General features: G+C 32.6%; 2 protein-coding genes across 7 annotated transcripts in view; one reads left to right on the top strand and one right to left on the bottom strand.

Annotated features, from left to right (window-relative positions):
- Positions 1-7,481, top strand: part of LOC105224033 (leucine-rich repeat and fibronectin type-III domain-containing protein 2) — a 36,411-nt gene extending 28,930 nt beyond the window's left edge. For 4 of the 5 annotated variants that reach the window (XM_049450022.1, XM_049450031.1, XM_049450026.1 and 1 more), the window contains exons 4-8: positions 15-709; positions 983-1,121; positions 1,622-1,746; positions 2,842-3,123; positions 7,044-7,481. In XM_049450022.1, coding sequence (XP_049305979.1) covers positions 15-709; positions 983-1,121; positions 1,622-1,746; positions 2,842-3,123; positions 7,044-7,173 — 1,371 coding nt within the window. In that variant the 3' untranslated portion in view covers positions 7,174-7,481. The remainder of the gene's footprint in view (positions 1-14; positions 710-982; positions 1,122-1,621; positions 1,747-2,841; positions 3,124-7,043) is intronic. The other variant, XM_049450042.1, reaches the window with a different exon arrangement.
- Positions 1-24,463, bottom strand: part of LOC105224049 (rab3 GTPase-activating protein catalytic subunit) — a 31,629-nt gene extending 7,166 nt beyond the window's left edge. The window contains exons 1-2 of one of the 2 annotated variants that reach the window (XM_049450056.1): positions 23,062-24,463; positions 22,834-23,006 (exon numbers count right to left, since the gene is read on the bottom strand). In XM_049450056.1, coding sequence (XP_049306013.1) covers positions 22,834-23,006; positions 23,062-24,363 — 1,475 coding nt within the window. In that variant the 5' untranslated portion in view covers positions 24,364-24,463. The remainder of the gene's footprint in view (positions 1-22,833; positions 23,007-23,061) is intronic. The other variant, XM_049450062.1, reaches the window with a different exon arrangement.
- Between the last annotated feature and the right edge of the window lie 363 nt (positions 24,464-24,826).

The raw sequence follows: 24,826 nt of genomic DNA, 5'->3' as shown, positions 1-24,826 counted from the left end.
ATATTTGTATTCAGCCAACCAAAACAAGTTCCACAATGCAGCCGGTGGCATCCTCTACATTATCAACTAATCCAACAATCTCTAGTGGCGGAAACAGTACTTTAACAATAAAGCCTTCTTTATCTAGGATAGGTATCAAAGCAGTAGCAACTAATGCGACAAATAACGGTGCCAGTAATTCGCTCAATAACAGCAAGCAATCGGGCTCTTGGCGACTTAATAGCTCAACAACATCGTCAGTGATAGCACACAGCAAAACGCAAAAGCAGCAGCGTCCTCCACTGATATTAAGTTTTCCTCCACAAAGAGACACACGTTTCGACGACACTAATGAAGTACAAGTAAAGAACGCATTTCGTCAAGAAAACTCTGTCATCATTCAATGGGATTCAGATACAGCTAATATACTTGGCTTCCGTGTGGTATACCGCCTGTTCGGCGAAAAGACATTCAAGCAAGGACCACCGCTAGAAGCAAGTGAGCGCGAGTTTAAAATAAAGAATGTACCAGCACAAGAATGCATTATTGTTTGTGTAATTTCATTGGAGGAATTGCATGTGACTCCCGAAACGGTGCCTTATCAGCAATGCCGTGAAGTACGTACAGTCGCTTCACAAACTTCTAACATGGACAAGATAACAATTGCAGCAAGTGCGGCAATATGTGGTACAATTATTGTAGCAGTAATTGTATTTATAGCCGCAAGTAGGTAAGGTCATTTGTAGTAAATGTATTTAAGAAAGTAAAGTAAATTTTTAGTTTTTAACAATATTTTCCACTATTGATCCATTAAATAAATACTCGTATCTAGACTTTCTGTTATTACGCAATAGCGCACACGTTTGATTCAGATTATTTTTATGCAAATTTATTAATTAAATATTTCTGAGCTAATTATTTATTAGAAACTAGCAGTAATCAACTAAGAAATATGCGTACACATCCACATATTAATTGCCACATCCTTGAATTTGAAATATAGACGCTCGCGTAAACTCCAGAACACGCAACAGAAGAACCCTTTACCAATTGGGGGATTGCCAGTAGCCTGTTGCGGACCAGCAGGATCTCCTGGGCCGCTGGGCTCCATCGCCACTTTATCGGCATTTAATAACCATAAGGTAACAATAGAATAATCATTTAATATAATGATTTGGTGCAATAGCAATAATAAACTCTATTCGCTTTAAAAAGTTTGTATAATAAACTGAAAACGTGAAATGTTAATGTCGCGAAATATAAATTTAAATTAAAAAAAGTAAAAGTGTATTATTATTTATTCGTTATACATATATGAATATTATTTGTTGAATATTTCGAAATATACAATTTCTTAACAATATAATAGCAAGGACCACGAAACATTCTTTTCGATAAATCAAAATTGTGACAATATTTAAAATATATGGAGGTATTTTCCTTTATTTTAAGCAAATTGCAGGTTATGCTATATGCGTCAATAATAATCATTTTGGTTTTGAGCACAAATTATATTTTTATGTAACTAAGTGCATTACTTTTATAGCGTGAATAAGTAGGAAAGTAATTTTACTAAATTTTTTGTAGTTTTAATAATAAAATTGTATCAGTACTATATACATATGTTTGTTTCTTACCAAAGGAATGGGATCAAATGTCTGCATATAGCGGTCGCTCTATACCACGGCCACGAATTTATTCCGTAGATAATCAAGAGGATATGCGAAGTCATTTTTCTGCTATGACTGGGAAAGTTGGTAAAGCGAGGTAAGTTCTTTTTTATAAACTTAAAAATTTTAATATCAACATCACATTTCCCGTGCATCGGATATTTAATTGAATGATGTTTGAACACATTTCTCCGACCTCTAAATTGATGTATTGACGTGTTATTGAAGCTGATTTGAGTATTTAAAACTAAACTGTTTTAATTAAAACGATAAGTTTATTAATGCAACCTGCTCCACACTTTGATATCAGGGTTCCTGAGGTCGTTGAATGATTGAAAATTTTTTTTACAAATTCACATCTTCCTAGAACTTTAATTTCCATGTTAATTAGGTAGTACATTGAAATGGCTATATTTGAAAGTGAAAGCTTTCAGTTCAGTTTTTTTTATAGTCCTAATAGTAGTAATATGATATTATATTCGCCTATCATACGACCAGCATCAATCTTTCTTGATCTATAGTGAATTCAGTGGTTAGTCCAGTATAGAGCTCTAAAGGCGCCTGATTTAAACATTTAACCTGGGAGTAAGGAAAGAAAGGACCAAATCGCTTTCTTTGAAGCTTCATTAATATTGTGTTTCTGTGTATAAAACATGTTATTATTAACATTTTGATACAAATGGTTACTCAATACATTTTTAAATGTGCAAGCAGACTGACTCAAAGATCTCGTTTTACCAATTTATTAATGGTTCTAAGTGTACTGAAATAATGATTGAAAAACAAATCTAGAATTGTATTTGATAACTTCAAAAGATTAGAATTTTTGAAAATCGTATTTAAAATCTCTTCTTATTCAATAGTACTTAGATTATCGAAGTATAATTCATTTAAAAACCATCATCTAAAAAGAAGCGTAATATAATAGCTCGATTTGTTTTAATTTTAATCATGTGGTGCAATCTTAGTAACTTCCTCAGAAATGCCAATGAATAATGAAATATGATTGGCAATATCTTTCAAAACATTTGGAAAACCACAATAATAAAAATTCTTTCTTGATTTTAGTATGATAAGAATATCATTGAAAGTGATATGACTAATAACTGTTTTTTAATTCTGCATTTCAATTCTTGTGATACATAATCCTCATCAATCACCTCCCTCTAAATACAAACTGGTGTTCAAACAGATCAATAGCTGATGGTCAATCCCACCACAGTTTCTCAAATAATTCACATCGCGGCTATTTAGGCGCAGCTTTTCCAACTAATTTGATTAACTCTCGACCAGAACTTCGACAATCCAGACAGTCTTTAACAGCCGCTTCGGAACGTTTATCGCGTGCTTCATACGCTGGTTCCACGCATGGTCCAACCAGCATAACTTCAAGTACCAGGCGTTCACGTCCACGCTCGAGATCACGCGAGCAACTCAATTCAACACATATACATAATCATAGACCCGGTAGCCGGTAAGTAGTAATGTTATAATATATGGGTACATACAGAAGTTTGATCAATGTTTTGTCAACCAAAAGATTTCAAATTATAAACATATTAACTTTTCAAACACATATTCCACAGAAACTATTCGATAAAAAATACTTTTTTAGCATATTAATATCTAAGCTTACTGTTAAATAAAATCAAGCATTAACAAGTAAGGAAGGGCTAAGTTCGGGTGTCACCGAACATTTTATACTCTCGCATGATAAAGTGATAATCGAGATTTCATTATCCGTCATTTACATATTGTTTTATTTTGCTGTAAAATTAATTAGAATTAAATTCTGAGAGATTTACCGGTATTTTCGGTGAAAAATTAGGTTAGGTTAGGTTAGGCGCTGAGTTCTTCGTGTTCGATATCAGGGACCTTGAAAAGTTATAGTCCGATCACGACAATTTTTCCACAAGGAATACCTCAGCTCAAATACCGTATTTGTGTAAAGTTTTATTCCGCTATCATAATTGGTTCCTAATGTATATACTATACAGAGAAGACATCAGATGGAATTCAAAATAGCGTTATATTGGAAGAAGGCGTGGTTGTGAACCAATTTCGCCCATATTTCGTACATGTCATCAGGGTGTTAAGAAAATATTATATACGGAATTTCATTGAAATCGGTCTAATAGTTCCTGAGATATGGTTTTTGGTCCATAAGTGGGCGACGCCACGCCCATTTTCAATTTTTAAAAAAAGCCTGGGTGCAGCCTCCTTCTGCCATTTCTTGCGTTAAATTTTGTGTTTCTGACGTTTTTTGTTAGTCGGTTAACGCGCTTTTAGTGATTTTCAACATAACCTTTGTATGGGAGGTGGGCGTGGTTATTATCCGATTTCTTCCATTTTTAAACTGTATATGGAGATGCCTGAAGGAAACGATTCTGTAGAGTTTGGTTGACATAGATATAGTAGTTTCCGAGATATGTACAAAAAACTTTTTAGGGGGCGGGGCCACGCCCACTTTTCCAAAAAAATTACGTCCAAATATGCCCCTCCCTAATGTGATCCTTTGTGCCAAATTTCATTTTAATATCTTTATTTATGAATTAGTTATGACACTTTGTAGGTTTTCGGTTTCCGCCATTTTGTGGGCGTGGCAGTGGGCCGATTTTGCCCATCTTCGAACTTAACCTTCTTATGGGGCCAAGAAATACGTGTTCCAAGTTTCATCATGATATCTCAATTTTTACTCAAGTTACAGCTTGCACGGACGGACGGACGGACGGACAGACAGACATCCGGATTTCAACTCTTCTCGTCACCCTGATCACTATGGTATATATAACCCTATATCTGACTCTTTTAGTTTTAGGACTTACAAACAACCGTTATGTGAACAAAACTATAATACTCTCTTTAGCAACTTTGTTGCGAGAGTATAAAAACAAACACAAAAATTCAACACCATTTTTGATTTGAGGTTTAAAGTTATTCTTTCCGAGTTAAGTTAAATCATTGTTGTCATTATTGTACGTATCACCTAAAGCTAATCGAGATAGATATAGGGTTATATACATACATATAAATTATCAGGATGACGAGAAAAGTTGAGATCCGGTTGACTGTCTGTCTGTCCGTCCGTCACTCCGTGCAAGCTGTAACTTGTGTAAAAATGAAGAAATCTTGATGAAACTTAGTATGTGGGTTCCTTAGTACAAAAAAAATGTCGAGTTCGTAGGTGGCCATAATCGGGCCACTGCCACGCCCACAAATCCCCATTAGACGAAAACATATAAAGTGCTATAGCTAAACATTAAATTCAGTCATCAGGTTGATGTTTTATACCATAAAGTATTTCGCTGGCTTTAATTCTTGTAAGTTGCAAGAGTAGTTGTAAAATGTTTGGTAGCACCCAAACTTAGATCTTTCTTACTTGTTCATTTTGAAATTAGATATATGATAATGAAATCACACTCATTTATAAACGCGTAATGTGATTGTGTGTGTGTCTTACCTCTTCACGGTTAAACGGCTGGAGCGATTTTAATAAAATTTGGTATGGACCCTTAATCACCACAAAAATTACGTTTTATCTCAAAAACATTTCTTATTCCCATAGGAAAATTGATCAAAATGAATTCGCGGATAATGTACGAAGAACTTTGTACATAACTTTTTCAATTAAAACACGATACTTAAAATGCCGCCCAGGTTAAGTAGGTACATACCCCACTCAAATAATTAATAATTTTGTTTCTTGTCTGTTATACCATAATTCAAAGAAAATTAGTTTTCGAGTTTACAAGAAAACCTGGGAAGTGGTTGTGCATACAAATTTCTATAAAAGTGGCGTTCTCTATCAATATACATAAATAAAAGTCAAGGATAAACTCTAAAAGTAGCCGTCATTCCCCTGGGCATCCTTTCCTTCTCCCACGATCAACAGTACGGGAGTTGTTCGCAGGTGTTGAGAGAATGAAACTTTTCTGCCTGTCATAAATTTTTTTTTTACTTTCCGATGATCAAAATTCAAATTATTTTGATTCTGAAAATGTGAATAGTCATAATTTTTACTGTTAAAACGCAGTTTATTTTCCTTAATAAACCCGGGGTGACACCGCGGGCAGAGCTAGTACTTTGTATATTTGGTCGTTCATTAAGTATTTTCCTTTATTTAGTGCAATTTAAATACGACTTTTTTATTGTGTAACGTGAACAGTTACTTTAGACAAATTTAATCTTTCCGCAATCTCACGATTTGTTATTCGACGAGTTGGCTCGACCAACGGCTTTGTTTTATCCACATCTGACTCAAGATGTCTTCCAAGCAGGGACCGTAACTCTTATGACTTTTATCGAAAAAATCAAAAAATAAGAGTTATTTCTGATTTTTATATATTTAGATCAAAAATAAAAATTATTTTTGATTTTTATATATTTAGATCAAAAATAAAAGTTATTTTTGATTTTTATTTTTTTAGATCAAAAAATAAGAATTATTTTTGATTTTTATATTTTTAAATCAATAATAAAAATCAATTCAAAATTTTTATTTATTTATTTTTTGCTGTTATTATAACCGTACACCTTAGTTTTACTTTAAAGCTTAACAGAAATTAAGAAACATATTATGCCACAAATTTTGAATTTATTTTTATTATTGATTTAAAAATATAAAAATCAAAAATAATTCTTATTTTTTGATCTAAAAAAATAAAAATCAAAAATAACTTTTATTTTTGATCTAAAAAAATAAAAATCAAAAATAACTTTTATTTTTGATCTAAAAAAATAGAAATCAAAAATAACTTTTATTTTTGATCTAAATATATAAAAATCTAAATTTAAAAATCATACAATATTTCGCATATAGTTCACCTAAAAATCATGATGGTGTAAACAAAACTTTTCTACGATGTTCCTTTACGTATTTTTTTTTTTATTAAAAATTGTAAAATAACTCTTATTTCCGGTCCCTGCTTCCAAGACGTGATTCATCTTATTGGTCAAAATCGCCGGAATGAAATTACGCAAACCAAGTTTGGCATTACCGTTCGGTCAACACATCTTCTCCGTACACGTTACATAATTTTCGCTTTTATTGAACTGAATTTTTACCATTTTGATAATAAAACAGTATAATATAAAATACTGTTCCTTCTTCCACCTTCGATAGGGGACCAAACAAAACCTATTCCAAAAAATTAAAAAAAAAAAAAAATTACAAGCAAGCCTCACTATATCAGCTGATCATATATATAACAGCAAAGTGGTTAAGTGTAAAGCTGGTTTCATAAAAATTCAATAACATCAGTTGTTGTCATCAAATGAAATTATTTAGTGAACACATATATAGTATATTTAATATGCATACAATCATTAAACATTTTCCAATTGATTTTATTGACTTTTTTTAACTTGTTTATTTTTTTAATCCGACTATTTTAGTTATTCTCAAGCTGGTTCAACGCACACGATAAACAACTATTGTGACACATCCGACAATTGGACTGACCATGATATGGACATTTACATGGCAAGGAACCCAACAACTCGCAATGGTCTAGTGCCATTATGAGGGCAGGTTTTATTCTCCTGATATTTCTATGATGTATTAACTAAAAACGAGATTTTCTGCTAAAACGTTACGAATTTGCCTAATGTTGTAATGAAGTGGCGTCATTTTTACAGCCATCACTCGAAATAACATTGTGTTGTTCATGATTACGAACATTATATACGGCCATATCGAAACGATATCGGAAATAACTAATAATAAGGATACCTATAATTCTCAAAATATGGCTTACATTTACTTATTTTATGTATTGTTGACATTTTAAAGCTGTGAGCACACTTCTAAATAAATAATCGGCGAAACTAGAATATGCATGTAATTTGAGTTACACCGAGGATCTTTCTTTCATTTTCGAAATCATACACATACTGACCGCAATGAAATGTACGCTCGTATAAGGAATTCGTAATAGCACTTAATTACACTTCTACGGAGAACAACAACATTTTTTTTGTAACGAAAGAAATTTGTACAAAATAAAATGTATTTCTAATATAATTACTAGGTAATATACGAGGTTTGACAATTAAGTAATGAGGCTGATTTTATTGCCGCGCTTGTGGTAAACCTGTGACCTTGACATTCCCCTTTTCCGGCATACCTCCCCTCTCCATTGACATATGTACCATCGCTCTAGCTTGTTTAGTTCGCCTGCTGCGTCAAGTTGAGTAGACGTGTGTTTGTAGTGCTCGTCACCAAAATGGATAAATGAAATCATGAGCAACGCGTCGCGATAAAATTTTGCGCCAGATTGGGATAAACAGCTTCGGAAACGTACGCTAAAATTGTAAGAGTGTATGGTGATAGTGCTCTTAGTCGTGCCCAGGTGTTTCGATGGCACAAAGAGTTTAAGGAGGGGCGTGAAAGCGTGGAAGACGAGGCGTGGAGTGGGAAAGCAAGTCGAAGGTGAAAACGATGATTATTGCCTTTTTTGATAGCCGTGGAATCGTTCACAAAGAATTCGTTCCACCGGAGAAAATTGTGAATCAAGTCTACTATTGCCAAGTAGATTGCGAAAACGAGTCAACAGGGTGCGCACAGACATCGCTCGTAACTGGATCCTTCATCACGACAATGCGCCGTGCCACACCGCCCTCAGCGGTGGTCAAAGGAACCCAGTTTGAGTCGATTACGGCCATCCAGGCGGCAGTGACGAGGGTACTCGCGGACATCCCATTCGAAGCGTTCCAGAAATGTTACGAAGCATGGAAAACGCGCTGGAATCGCTATATAGCTGCCCAAGTGGACTACTTTGAAGGTGATGGCAGAGTTGTAGAATAATTATCAAATATACGGTTTTTATGAAATCAGTCTCATTACTTAATTGTCATACCTCGTATTTAATTTATATAATACAGTCAGCATCAAAAGAAAGCGTGCAATACTTGTTTACTACATTTTATTTCAGCCTTATACAGGTATATAATGTCGCGTCGTTTACAAATCATAATTAGTGGGAATGAAAAGCTTACAAAATACTAAAAACATGTTTCCATCACATACACTGGTGGTCACATAATTAAGCACACTCTGTTTTCTTTTAAAACATTGGTTTATTTTATAATTTAAAAGCGACATATTTTTTTTAAACTTAAGTTACCATATTTATTATCTTCTAAGATATAGATTTATTGAAAGATTAACAAAAAAATGTTTTTAATTCAACGTGCGACAAAAAATTAATCATATATGTATATCTATTTTGACTTGGTCAAATAATTAAGGACACTTCAGAGTTTTGGTTAGTATTTTAAAAATAATACTAAAAAAATTAAAATTTGATTATAAATCAATGTTTTCAGTTATAATTTTGTCGGATAGCCTTTTAATCCTCTAGGCAGACTACCTACCAAACGCTGCCATCGCTCAGTTTATATGCTCATATTTCCTAGACATTTCGAAATAATTCGTCAGCATTTTTGCTTCCCTCTATCGGCTCGCGAAGGAATTAGAGCGAAATCTTTCATTAACTGTCGGTAAAGTCGATTTAGTGCTAAAAACATTGAACTGAAACGCGTGCTTTATTCAACTTTATTTTGTCCCTAATTATGTGCCCACCAGTGTATGATCTTTTAAACACTTTTTTTGAGTTTATTGTTTATAACTTGTTTTGTTGTAAGAATTTTGTTTTTGTTTTTCCATCAATTTGAAGAGTATTAAGTACGATTTATTTAAAACAAGCAATGTAAAAAATAAGTGTTGTACACATTCATTTGATGCTGACTGTATAAACATTTTAATAACAAGAATGCAATAAATGCGGAAAAATATGAATAAAAACCTACGATGATACATATATTTTTATATTAAAATTTAAATATTTTTAAGATATTTACTGGTTGTATATTTTTATATGCATATGCACGCTTGTAAGCCCACGCTGGCTGTTGTAATTACAATAATAATAAACTTGCAAACGCTTAAATTAATTTTTTTCGACAACTTTAGCTATACATATATTAATTGAAATATAGATTACTTATTTACTATAGAAACTTATTTCGACATTACCATTACGAAGTGAATCAATTTTGAAAACAGTAAAAAAGAATTTGCAATTCTTTTCTTACAATATTTTTATATAATATTTATATCTGCTTTTGCCATAGACCTGAAATTAGCTCATTCATAGCTTATATATTATATATTATAGTTTTATATAGTGTTGTATGTGGATTACTTTCCCTGAAATGATCCAATAGTTTATACTTAAGTGAGTACATCATTTTTGCTCAATTAGTTAAATAATAATTAGTAGTTCTGTATAATATATCGAGACAAAATTCTGACTTCTTTTGATATACAATATATAATTATTAGGGTGCTTCAAAATTTTTTATTTTTTTTTCAACTCTTACCCCCTCAAATGTTAGGGATTGACAAACAAAAAATCCTCCCTCAAGCCAGGCGCTGTAGCTTAACTCTAAGGGGTCGCTATTTTTTTTAGATTCCCATACATTTTACATAGGAATTTTCGTTTTTTCATTCAAACTAAAATTTCACCTACTAATTTTCGATTCTTAAAAATAACCATCACATATTCAGAAAGTTCACTTTTCAAACTTTAAAAATTTTATTATCTCAATCAGACAATTAAATATAGTTATTTGAAATTTGGAATTTTTTCAATAAAAATAAAAAAAAGTTTCTAAGAATAACAATTTTGTCGCAGAAATTTTTCAAAGTTTGAAAAGTGAACTTTCTGAATATGTGATGGCTAATTCTGAGAAACGAAAATTAGTTGGTAAAATTTTAGTTTGAATGAAACCCCTTAGAGTTAAGTTACAGCGCCTGTTTTGAGGGAGGATTTTTTGTTTGTCAATCACTAACATTTAAAGGGGTAAGAGTTGAAAAAAAATTAAATTTTTTTTGAAGCACCCTAATAATTATAATATTAGGTATCCGAAAAAGTATTATCGTATTTTGTCAATAGATAAGTATATAACTAATAAGTATTAAGGTAAGTGTTAGGTCAAGAAATATCTGCTACGTTTTATAATATATTTACATGAAGAAGTTGAAACAAAATTTCCAAGTCACTTAACGGCCGTATGGAGTAAGATAAATCTGCATCGCTAATTTCTGGGCTGTGGAGGAAGAATTTGTTGCTAGTCACATTTTACTAATTACATTATAGTTTCTATTTGTGGTCCTGAAATTTAATTCACACCAAGACGGGTCCGACACAATTTTCTAAATACATGCCTTCTATTTTACCTTAAGAACAAAATTTAAGAAAACTTACAATTTTAGAAAACTATTCTGATAATTAGCAATACTCCCGTTGTTGTTTATAATTTGCATTAGAATATTAAACTATGATACATAGAAATATAAATATTATGTTTACTTATAATTTATTCACTAATATTTATAAATATCTTGACTGTATTGACCATATACTTTCAAAAAGTGTTCTTGTTTTACAACAGTAAATTAGACAGGTAAAGAAGGACTAAATTCGGGTGTAACCGAACATTTTATCCTCTCGCAAAGGCGGGCAGCAACGCTATATATTAAAAAAAGTTGAGAATCAATTCAACCTAATTAACTCAAGTATTGAGTTTATCTCAATCATAGCTAAATTTAATATATGGAGTTAAATTGGTCAAATAGTTCTTGAGACATCTTCATTTAAAGATGTGCGGTGCCACACCCATTATCCAATTTTTAAACTTACTCCTGTAAAGTCCTTGCCTATCAATTTAGGTGAATTATAGCACTTGTAAGTATTCTTCAACATAGCCGTTATATGGAGAGTGGGCATAGTTATTTTCTGGTTTTACCCAAATTCACAGTGTATTAAGAAGTACTAAAAGACTTCTTCTCAGCAAGTTTAGTTGAGTTAGCTTCAGGGTTTGAAATATATGTACATTAAACCATTTAAAGGTCAGGTCTCCCCACCATTGGTGTCCCTCGCTACTGCGATTTTCTGCAGCAAATTTTGTATCTTAATTTATTGCTTAGTTATGACAGTTAATAGATTTTAGTTTAAGGGTATGTTGCGGGCGTGGCAGTTGCCCTATTGAAGTCTATTTTTATAGAGCTTAATGTAAGGACATTTTGTGAGCATGGCAATTAAGCCTATTTACAATACTGACTACCCTTAGGTGTCAAGGAACAATTGTAACGAATTTCATTAAGATATCTTCTTTTTTACTCAAGTTATCGCTTGCACGACTAGACAGGCGGTAAGACAGTTACCAGAATTTCACCTACATCATTTCACGATACATCATTTTTATCGAGTCACTTGACATCTTCAAAATCGGAAAACTTGTCATTTTGCAATAGGAGCATCAATTAATTTTTTTTTACGCGCAGCTACACCGATTGGTCGAATTATATTTTTGGATGATTTATTTAAGACTAAAGTTTCTAAATGTCGAGATCTGACTTATAATTTGAAATTATGTTATTATAAGTTGTTACAATTTAATTTATTAAGAGAATGAAAATTTAAATCGAAATTACAATGATGCGGAAAGACTTAGTTTTAAATTTTATTTACAAGGTTTTAACAGTAAGGGTCTAAACTGCATCGAGAAGCGACCCAGGATATTACATTGAAATTCAGAGAAGAGAAAATAACTGCAAACTGTTCCATTCAGGACTTTCATTAAGAATATTATGCCAAGCTATTCTCTACGACTAGTAATGATAGGTAGATTTATCAGTTTTAAACGACTAGTGTATGGAAGAAGACTTAACCTAGATTCCCGTCGGGAATATCTAAGGAAAATAGTAAAAAAGGTTTTGAACGGATTCTAACTTGTCAATATAGATTTGGTAACTAGAGTTCCATACCACAGAACCATAATGCAATATAAGTCTAACCAAAGTTGTAAAAAAGATTTTTAGTAACACACATATCTCTAAATTTTTTATATATACTAGCGTTTGACAAAACTAAAAACGCCTTTTGTTTTCAAAACCATAATAGAAATATGAAGAACAAAGTGAAAAACTTGCTCTATAGCCTATAGTTTTCTATTATATATATTAGGTTGTTCTCCTTTTATTCGTCGCATCGGGTCATGCTATACCTTTTTGGAAAGCTCATTTTACGCGCTAACACGTGTTTGATGATTGGTTTTTTTAAGTCGTTCGTGAGTTAAGAGCTGGGTATGAGTCATCGTCAAATTCATTTCAATTTAAATAAAAAAAAATCAATAAAAATACCGCAAGACTTTTTTGACAACCTAATGTATTGAAACAAGTAAGGAAAGGCTAAGTTCGGGTGCAACCGAACATTTTATACTCTTGCAACTTACAAGAATTAAAGCCAGCGAAATACTTTAAGTTGTAAAACCAATCAAATATGGTAACGTCAGCTGGATGTTCAAAAATCCTGATACCAGTTATATAGGGGCTAGGCCAAGTTTTCGCTCAAATGTATCTATTTTGGCCAAAAAGATACACTGGTATGAATAAAATACGCTCTCTTATTTTCATTGGGATAACTCTCAAATTGGCCGATATATACGGTACAAAGTCACTCCGAAGTTCGAAAACTTGTATATTATGTAATAGGAGCTAAGGGAAGTACTGGTCCGATTCAACCCATTTTTGACATTCAGAAATACCATTATAAGAGAAGGATTATTCCTTAATTTCTGTTATATATATCATATATTGATCGACATTTTCGATCAAAAATCAACTATAGGTACTGGGGTCGACATATCCGGAGCTTGAACAGTTTTTATTGGATTTATACAATTTTTGGTCACAAGGTGGCACACACTAACTACATTATTTCTGCAAAGTTTTATCCCGTTATATTAATATCTTCTTGATTTGTGTACAGAAAACTGAGCGAATCAACTGAAATTTAAAATTGTTGTCCGATTTCATCCACAACGTAACATAAGAATGTAAGAAGAATGTCATGTACTAAATTATGTCGAAATCGATTTGCGTGTCCCGAGATATGGGATTTCACCAAAAAGTGGGCGGTGTCACGCCCATCGTTAAATTTTCACACCGGCTCCCATAAAGTCTTGTCATACCATCTCGGTGGTAATATTTTATTTAGATACACGTTTAGTAGTTTTTAACAGTACCGGTATATGGGGAGTCAGCGGGGTTATCCTTCGATTTTATCTATTTTCACACTGTCGGTAGAAGTTCTTGTAATATGTGATTGGCGAATTTGGTGGTTGTAGCTTTAGTGTAGAAGATATTCACATTAAACATATTATAAGGGTGGGCCACGCCCATTTTTTCAAAATTTTTTATCCAAAGGTTTCCCTTGTTACTGCGATCCCCTGTGTCAAATTACATAATTTATTTATATATAACACTATATCTATCTCGCTTAGTTTTAGGTGATACGTACAACCGTTAAGTGAACAAAACTTTAATACTCTGTAGCGACTGGTTGCAAGAATATAAAAATATACCCAGTTTAAGAGAAGAAAAGGCAGGTAGATATACTATATTTGATACTAATTTTGAGGAAGCATTAGGGTGAAGTTAACGAAACCATAAAACAATTTTAAATTACGTACAATATTAATTTTACCTTAGGTCTGAATTCTGAGATCGCAATGCTGAATATTTAAAATAGTCGACAAGTAAACAAGTTTTTTAAAATATTAAATACCGAGTTTTTTAATTAACTTGCGACAACCACGGATTTGTACTTTTATTTTTATAAACAAATAGTTTTGGAATATATTTTTCAAATAAATGTATAATAGTTTAATTTAAATGTTAAAACACTAGTAATTTTAATTTTTCCATTATTGTCTAGTCAAGTTAAATTAGAAAATTTCATACTCAGCTTTTTAAATTTAGTTTTTACAAAATTAAACCAAGTACAGAAACTAGAAGGTTGATAACTATTATCCAATTTTCTTCATTTTTTTTTTAAATGTTCATAATGAAATTTTTCTGTGCTTGAACGATCGACTTTTTATGCACAAACTTTTTTTTCGCCGAAATGAATTTTTTAATGAAATTTCTAGTGACCAAAAAGTTCATTTTTTGCATAAAACCTTCCCATGTGCACAAAAAAAAATCATAAAAACGATCGTTCAAGCACAAGGAATTACACTAAACTAATGAAATTTGTTTACTTTCATGGTTTCAGTTGACTTGTTCGACCTGGGGAATTGTCACCACAAGGCTCTGCCAAACAAAGGCCTCTAAGGGAAACAGCCACTCCTTAAAAACTATTTGATACTTTTCCACGAAATTTCGCACAAACATTGTGTACTATCAAAAAAAAAAATTCGTGTAATGAAATAATTGCTACATACCTAAAAAATCCAAACTTTCCTTTTTTTCTTCGAAAAAGAAGGTATACATATACCAGAAACGAGGGAAATCATGACACACAGACAACATCTGTCAAATATTTAGAAACACGTTCGAATGGGCACAGTTAATTTGACAATGGCACACATTCACGGCAGCAGGCTAGCAGTTGTCAATATAAAATTATTCAAAGCTCCAACAAATAAAACGTTATTCCTCCTACAGAAGCATTCAATAGCTTTGAGATTTCATTTGTAATAACAATTAAAAATTTAAAACAAATGAATCGAGCTTTTACTTATATTTTTTTTTTACAAGAAATTTCAATTTGAACAAAATATTTAAATTTCAGTGAAAGGTAAAGTACGGCAGCACAGAAAAAGTGCACATCAATTGTTGCTGTCTTCAAAATGTTTTAAAAGCTGGCTCGAGATACCATTTGTTGACAAAGAAATTTCGCCGTCGTTAGAGCAGTTCTGTATGTTTTTAATGCTTAGATCGCAATCAGCGAATTCAGCAAAACCGTTGCCAGAATCAGCTGATACGACTTATCTTATGGGAGCGTAATGTAAATGCAGAGAACGTTCATCATAGAGAAGGTTCACGGCGCGGAGAACGTAAAAATATTTTTGGCTAACTAGGTCGAGATGGAGGAGTTTCACCACTGCCAGCTCGGCAGGAGAAATTTTAACATTTTTGCTTGAACAGAGCTGAGCGTTCAAAACTATATGTATATTTCTCTAACAGACGTATGTATGTTCGCTCTATTGCTTATATTTTTATACGTTTATAAGCAAGCATGTGTATTCGTATGAATTCTTTTTGTGCATATTAATGAATACATGTGCAATTGAATAAATTTGAATTAAATTACTTTTTGAAAGCAATATTCGTAGTTATTGTGAAAATAAAGCTAACTTTTTCAATTATTTCTTATATTTGATATATTCATGCTTGTGTGTATACTTCATTATATACATATGTATGTACTTATATAACAAACTATCATAATATATTAACAAAATTTAATATATTACAATAGTGATAAATGTACATTAATCGTACTTATTATTCAAAACTTATATTCACATGTATTATGACCATATGTGTTTATATGTTTGCTTTCGCGAATTCAAATCATATTATCACTTATCAATAATGGCATGTGCACGCTGCTCATATGTACTTATGTACATACCTAAATATGTGCGTATGGCATTCTCTCACAAATAACGCATACACAACATACATACTTATATGCGTTCACATGTAGATATGTCACCCACAAAAACTAACGGGTGATTTTTTTGAGGTTAGGATTTTCATGCATTAGTATTTGACAGATCACGTGGGATTTCAGACATGGTGTCAAAGAGAAAGATGCTCAGTATGCTTTGACATTTCATCATGAATAGACTTACTAACGAGCAACGCTTGCAAATCATTGAATTTTATTACCAAAATCAGTGTTCGGTTCGAAATGTGAAAATCCGCTTTTTTATCGACAAATTTTGTTCAGCGATGAGGCTCATTTCTGGTTGAATGGCTACGTAAATAAGCAAAATTGCCGCATTTGGGGTGAAGAGCAACCAGAAGCCGTTCAAGAACTGCCCATGCATCCCGAAAAATGCACTGTTTGGTGTGGTTTGTACGCTGGTGGAATCATTGGACCGTATTTTTTTAAAGATGCTGTTGGACGCAACGTTACGGTGAATGGCGATCGCTATCGTTCGATGCTAACAAACTTTTTGTTGCCAAAAATGGAAGAACTGAACTTGGTTGACATGTGGTTTCAACAAGATGGCGCTACATGCCACACAGCTCGCGATTCTATGGCCATTTTGAGGGAAAACTTCGGACAACAATTCATCTCAAGAAATGGACCCGTAAGTTGGCCACCAAGATCATGCGATTTAACGCCTTTAGACTATTTTTTGTGGGGCTACGTCAAGTCTAAAGTCTACAGAAATAAGCCAGCAACTATTCCAGCTTTGGAAGACAACATTTCCGAAGAAATTCGGGCTATTCCGGCCGAAATGCTCGAAAAAGTTGCCCAAAATTGGACTTTCCGAATGGACCACCTAAGACGCAGCCGCGGTCAACATTTAAATGAAATTATCTTCAAAAAGTAAATGTCATGAACCAATCTAACGTTTCAAATAAAGAACCGATGAGATTTTGCAAATTTTATGCGTTTTTTTTAAAAAAAAAGTTATCAAGCTCTTAAAAAATCACCCTATACAAACATTGTTCTACAAAAACAACAATCGTTTGACCAATCGTTAGCATCAGCAGCGTCACAAGCCAATTGGCATGGTAGCCAAATAGTCGATGCCTGTTCAAATATCATTGAACATGCTTACTTATCAGCAAAGCCGAAATTCTATTAAATATAAATATCTATTTATACATTAATATACTTACATACATACATATGTATATACATGATGCATTTACATGCAATGCATATCTATACGTAATAATAATAAAAATGCATGGGACACAAATCATAAATATACAGCAAAACAATAAACACACACACACATGCAATAAATTGTACACTTGAAATCAACCCCATGTCACCTACTGAACACAAAACGACGACAGTCGACAAACGACAAACGAGAGTACGAAAGTGAAATGAAAACAAAACAACACAGCTGTCCCTTTTGCGTGTACACAACGTTGTGGCCATACTAATACCTTGCACTTCAATGAAATTTTAATATTTTGTTCAAAGTTAAATTTTTTATGCAAAAAATAAGTAAGTAGGTATATATTTTTGTTTTAAATTATCAATTGTTATTACAAATGATATAATAGAGCTATTTTATGCTTTTATTTGTAAAATAACGTCAAGTTTGTAAGAGCTGTGAATAATTTTACATTTTACATATTAGTGGCATCACCACTCTTCCTCATCTCTCTTCTTCATTCTACTGTCGTTCTACTGTCGTTGGCAAATAGGAATTAGCGAGAATGACAACTGTCGGCCTACAGTCGTGTTTTCGTGTCGTCGTCAAAATAAGTGTCCATAAGAACGTGTGTAATATTTGATAGATGTCGTTTGTCGTCTGTCGTCCTTATGTGTTCAGAGCATTAAACTTAACTTCGTAAACCTTCAAAAACTGAAGAAAAACTTATACGAGTTCGACTACTCTCTCTATCTTCTGTTGAGGAAAAAACAACAGAAATAATAGAGAAAGATAAAAAGGAAAAACAAAATGAATTGGTACCTTCGCATTTATCTCTTCCGGCAGGCTCACATTTTGGAGAAATGTGGGAAAGTGAAGTCCAGACGAAATCGTTTGAAGACAATGACGAAGCTGAAGAAATCGACCACATTTTGGAAGATGATGCTGAAGCGTATGAGAAGGAAGAGGAAAAACAAGTTTTGAACAAACCAACACAATTGCCGAAAAAGCGCAAATATGTTTTAGTTGAGCCAAACCGAATCTTATCAAAAAAGGAAAAGATTTCGTAAATTATAGAAAGCAGCCAACAATTACAGTTCGCAAAACTGCTAAAATGCAGAACCATGCGGAAGATGAATGGAATGATTTTACAACCATAACCAAACGGAAAGGACTTCAACGTTGGATTGGTAACAGACGAAGTAGATGCACACCAACGACTGCAGCAATATTGGGCACAAAAGTGAAGAAATGGATGCATCGATATTACAAGCGCAAAAGGACTAAATTTAAGAAAGTTAAGTTTAAGTACCATACATAGAAATATTTATATACAGTCCAGTAGTTTCAAATAATCATTTCTTTCCCTCGGAAATATATTCAAATATCATTGAACATGCTTACTTATCAGCAAAGCCGAAATTCTATTAAATATAAATATCTATTTATACATTAATATACTTACATACATACATATGTATATACATGATGCATTTACATGCAATGCATATCTATACGTAATAATAATAAAAATGCATGGGACACAAATCATAAACACACACACACACACATGCAATAAATTGTACACTTGAAATCAACCCCATGTCAAGCAGCAATAAAAAATATGCTGCAATAGATACAAACATACACACATACACATATATTTACTTATTTAAGATAGTTTTAAAATTTGTATATAAGCAAGAAAAATACGGAATAAAATCAGAATGAATAAATTCTCACTCGATGAAGGTCTTTTCATTTCCCCACACCAGAGGTAAGGAATGATAAATCTTTATTGAGTTACAAACAATGCCCAAACTTGTAGGAAAACACACAACAACAACTTTTTCATTCATGAACGCAAGCGCTTTTTCAACAGGCAAACTCGCTTCATTCATAAAAACATACACCATTGCATCTCCCCGAGCATGCCTTTGCCGACAAGCGTCTTTTCGCGACGATGGCAAAAGCTAAAAATCATAAATTGAACAATTTCTGATATTTGTATGAGAAGGAAAAAATGACAACCCCGCAAATATATGTGTTCAAATATATTAGAATAAAATTGACAACATAGTTTATTTGTCGATTTTCAAGTCAAGAAATGTATCAAAGAAAATATTCAATATTCCTCTGATTTATGTGTACAGTAGAAATTATTGTTCCCTTAAGTATTCGCACTCGCTTATGTGCCATATTATATTTTTATTTTTAACAAACCACAAAAATCTGTATCTTTGATTGTGGCACATAACCGGGATTGACTGTATTTGTCAAGGAATGTAAAAAATAAGCGGCTTGCAAAAATCTGCGCCGATATGTAAGCAAGCTCATACAGAAACATACATATTTATGCTGGTTTGTTGGAGAAGCTGTTAGAACGGCAAGGGAAGCCATGACAATCGGCGCTCGTACACTTATTTTTCGGTATAGCTCGGATTTTCTACCAACAACACAACGTTGTGACGCTATGTCGCCGCGTCGGTCCGTCGACACATTGTCTCTTTGACAAAACGTGAGCTTCGCCATTGGTTGTCCGTTTCAACGGAAATTTCACATGAAGCATTGAGTGTACATATTTGCATACATACTACATATGTTGCATATTTGTTTACATGCACACATGTGCGATCGCTAGATCTTTTAAGATTATATCAAAACTATTAATGACCAAAGCAAATATATACATACACATTTATGTAAATAAATATATGCCTTATCAAACCTATATAAATGCATATTTAGGTAGTAATATAAATCTTGCTGTATTATATACTTATATGTAAAGATTTTATGGAATTCATCATAAAATAGGTCAATTTTAAGATACATATATGTATGTAGGTATATACTCATGTGCTTTGATATCAAATATACATATGTATACCGATCATCTATAAATTACATTCAAAGTCGTTTGCGCATAGTAAATATGCAAATCTGTAGGCGTAAATTTGTTTACATTGGAATTAGCATTAGTTTTCTCATAAACAAAAAATCCAAAGATATTTATATTTTTTTATAATTTATCTTCTAGTTAAATTAAAAAAATTTCAAAAAAAAAGTGTAAAATTTTAGAAATTTTTTAAGAATTTAAAAAAGTGGTTTTGACCAAAAAAATTTTACTTTATGTTGTTTAAAAATGTGTTCAAACTTAACTTTTCTTCGTTCTTTTTTTTAGTTTAACTAGAAGATAATTTAATGCCAAAAATAATAAACTATGCCCCAACTCCATACGACGTTTAGTTTTTTTCTATCCTGCCCGCCAATTAAGAAAAATCGTAAAAATGAAAAACCGACAAGACAAAGTTTTCGCTTTCTGCCCAATCGCTCATATATCTGCTAGACGCTCGGTCACTATTTTCCTTCTAGCTTCGAAAATATTTCAAATTCTCATCTAAAACTTTGACGACACATTCTTAGATTATTTTTTTAAAAGATTTAAGAAAAAATCGATTTTTTGAAGCTTCTAAATCAGGCTCCCCCCTTAATGGAACATAATTTAAAATATGTCTGGCACAACAATTATAACCTTGGTAACACCCTTAATGCGCCACATTATCTTAACATAACTTTCCCCTTTCGTGGATAACACTTGAAATAATAGTTAACGCAAAACAAACAAATACTAAAAACTCAAAAACCCAGCACATAGGTAAAGTTACTAAAGCAAAAGTGAATAAAAAAGCTTGGGACCCCGCACTATTACAAAAAAAAAAACCTAATTTGCTAATATACTATAAAAAGTGGGGAATATTGAATACATTATTCTTTATCTTTAGTCGATAAAAACGGGAAAATATTACAATAAAGTTTTGTGTCATATTCAGGGGTGTTGTGGAATCCAAGACAGAATTGCTTAGCTGTCAGAATTGCAAACCAATTCTGATTATCAATGGTGTCACAGAATCTGATTGGATTTTCATCTTTTCGAACATACGCAAAACCAATATTCGAACCAGCTGTTTACTAATGTGACAAAGCTTGCAAATGCATATATTTGGAAGCAATCCTATTAAAGTTTTTAATGAGTTCCGAATTAAAGAAAGATTTTAAGAGATGATATTTATCAAATGAATAAAAGGCATTTGGGTGTTAAGTTACGTTTTGTAAATCTTCTTTAAGGGGGAAGCCTGCTTTAGAAGCTTCAAAAAATTATTCAAAAGACAATTCATCTCTTTAAAAAATATATAAGAATATGTCCCTAAAGTTATAGATGGGAATTCAAAATATTCTCGAAGCGAGAAGGGAAATAGTGACCGAGCGTCTGACAGATACAAATATAAGCGCTTGGGCAGAAAGTGAAAACTTTGACTCGGTTTTCCATTTTTACGATTTTTTTTAATTGGCGGGCAGGATTGAAAAAAACTAAACGTATGGAACTGTGACAAAGTTTATTATCTTTGGCATTAAATTATCTTCTATTTTAACTTAAACAAACTAAGAAAAGTTAAGTTTGAACATATGTTTAAACAACATAAAGTAACATTTGTTTTGGTGATAACTATAAACCCTAGAAATAAAGATAAATCAATTCGTAACAATAAAATAACTTGATTTCTTAACTTACATTTCAAATCTGTGTGCGGCTATCTTCTTGTTTTGTTTCTGACAGCAGAACCGATAAAATTGGTTTCCGTGACACCCAAAACCGATACAAATTCTGTTTCGAATATCAAACCAATAATGTCTGAATTCATGACACCTTCTGCTTTTTTCGATCGGTTTCAATTCTGATTCCGACAACTATCAGATTCCACAACACCCCTAACTTCATTTCATGAGTACATTTTGCTTCCTGACCAAGATATTTATAATAAAATCAAAGTAATTAACTGATGTAAACTCAACCGAAAGGGCTAAATTAAATATAGTGATTATTTGAGAAAAAAAATCCACAGAATCGGATGACATTATATTTAGGATATGGTATTAAATAAATATTTAGACCGATTTAATATATAATTCATTTGGCAATGACTGGAAGACATCCTAAATTCAACTTGTCTCGACATCGTCATCATTTTGGTTGTTACAAATAACCGCCCAACTTAGATGCAATGAAGATTTCTTAAAAACTAATTGTTCTATAAATCAAAACATTTAAAAGTCAACATTATGATTTTATAAGGTTAATATCGGTATTCTGCTTGAGACGATTGTCTCATGTCTCTAATTGTCACAATCTTCATTTAGTGACTCTGTTAGTCAGGAGTCTCATTTTGGTATTCTGGCAGATACAGTATACTACTATACAGTATACTACTTTACTGTATCTGCCAGAATACCAAAATGAGACTCTTGACTAACAGAGTCACTAAATGAAGATAGTGACAATTAGAGACATGAGACAATCGTCTCAAGCAGAATACCGATATAAGAATTATACCAATAATAATTGGCGTGAGAAACTAAAACGAATTTTAATTCAGTAAGTCAACAAAAATACATATGTATGTTTCAATAGTCGAATGCTCACCCTTGAATAGAAAGTCTACAATTCCATATAAATCGGAGCTCCCTAATAAAAGCAATCCAAAGCTGTGCAAGTCCATTTTTCCCACCAAAGTGAGCATTACAAGTAACTAGTACGCAGCTAAGACGACTGGATAAAGAGTTGAATGGAGATGACTTTATCCGATGAGGATTTCCCTGAAATATATTTAATAATTTCAAAGTCATATTGTGTTACAAATTTATATAGTACCTCAATATTTCGTGCCGCTATATCATTTATATAAGAATAATTTTCGTTATCTGGATATAAATCTGGGAACATAAATGCTATAAACGACTTTAGTTCAGATTCATTTAATGGTCCAGCAATTTTCTTTAAACTCTGATAACCTTCCTTGATATTTAATTTATTGTTTGATCGAATTTGTCTAATTTGAGGGTTTGTCAAGTGATATCGTGCATCTACCATATTGACACCATCAGAAGAATCAGTAACATTACGGCCCACAAATGTTTCTAAGGCTTCTTTACTATTATCTAACTTTAAAAAATCTCGTAAACAACTCGTCAAATAGGAATCCACATTAGTGGTTTGGTACATATTACAAATATGCGCTTTTGATGGTACAAAGTCAGTATGCAGTGGCGAGTCTATTGCAAAAATTTCCGAAATTCCTACCCAACTGTAAACTAGGTATACATCTGTACCTGAATCGGGGAAATAACCACATGGTAGTGCTATATTTCCATCCCAACTTTTGTATTTATCGCCAATTCCTTTTTTACCATTTACATCAAAACGTTTAAGAAATAGGACATTCATTGGATAACGAAACCGTATAGTTTCCAGCGCATATATATTTCGCACTGATAATGAAATGGGTTGCACATTACTAAACGGAAGTTTTTCTTTAAATATTTGTAGTAATCCAGATAAGTAACGGCAGTCGACAGGAGACTGTTTAAGAACGACAATATCAAAATTAGTTCGTAGAGTGGCATTCATTCCAACTCCTAAAAAAATATTTAATTTTGGCTCATAAATTTGAACAAATATTGGCACTGTACAATATTCCGAAGCCACAACCGTCGCAGCACTGAGAAAAAAACAAAGTTCCGAAGGATTAGTTATATATTTTTGATTTGACTGATGTGGATGGATGACCACAAATCGTTGCAATCCAAATAAACTAGATATTACATGTAAACATTTACAATTGGAAGTTTTTAACGGTGGACCAAAAGTTCTACTAATATTCATAAGGTCGTAGTACATTGAGTTATACGTGTTGTCATCTTTGGAATTCCTCTCTCGTTGTTCAAGGATTGTGGAATAATAAAAACTTACACAAATTTTAGTTTTATGTACTAAAAAAGTTTCTGTGTGTACATTATAGTTAAGTTGGTAGGTATCACTTCCTCTGGTAGCATCAATTTCAACTGCATTTAATTTTTGAATAACATCTCCTAACTGAGCATTAAAAACCTCCCAGTCGGACACTGTACTAAAATCCTGTCTATAAAAGCCACTATCATCTATTTCCTCAGCCATTGCAGGATATTTTGTATCAAACAACTATAATAATGTTCCCTTTGCTTTTCTTCAACACAAGACACAAAGATATAAAGCCAATGAAAAGTTCGTAGAAAAATTACCTTTGATGATTGAAGTACAATGCTGGCGACAGACGACAAACGCCATCTGTCAAATATTAAAATACACACGTTCTTATGGACACTGTTTTGACAGCTGCACGACTACACGACTGCAGGCCGACGGTTGTCGTTCTCGCTAACTTCAATATACTCCTCTATTTGCCAACGACAGTAGGACCAGGAATAAAGGGATGCTCAACTTGTTCCAGTGTGAGAGCACCTCAAAATAAGCGTTTTTTATAACATTTTCCATTATGGCCAGATAGAACAAAATAAGAATTTTTGGCATTTTAAATTAAAACACCCAACATTAGGTACGAATAAAAATTACTATGTAGTGGTTATTTAATATATGGAGA

Source organism: Bactrocera dorsalis, chromosome 1 (assembly GCF_023373825.1).
Source record: "Bactrocera dorsalis isolate Fly_Bdor chromosome 1, ASM2337382v1, whole genome shotgun sequence".
Classification (NCBI taxonomy): domain Eukaryota; kingdom Metazoa; phylum Arthropoda; class Insecta; order Diptera; family Tephritidae; genus Bactrocera; species Bactrocera dorsalis.
Note: the sequence above shows the minus strand (reverse complement) of the source record. Positions and strands in the feature narration are given on the sequence as shown.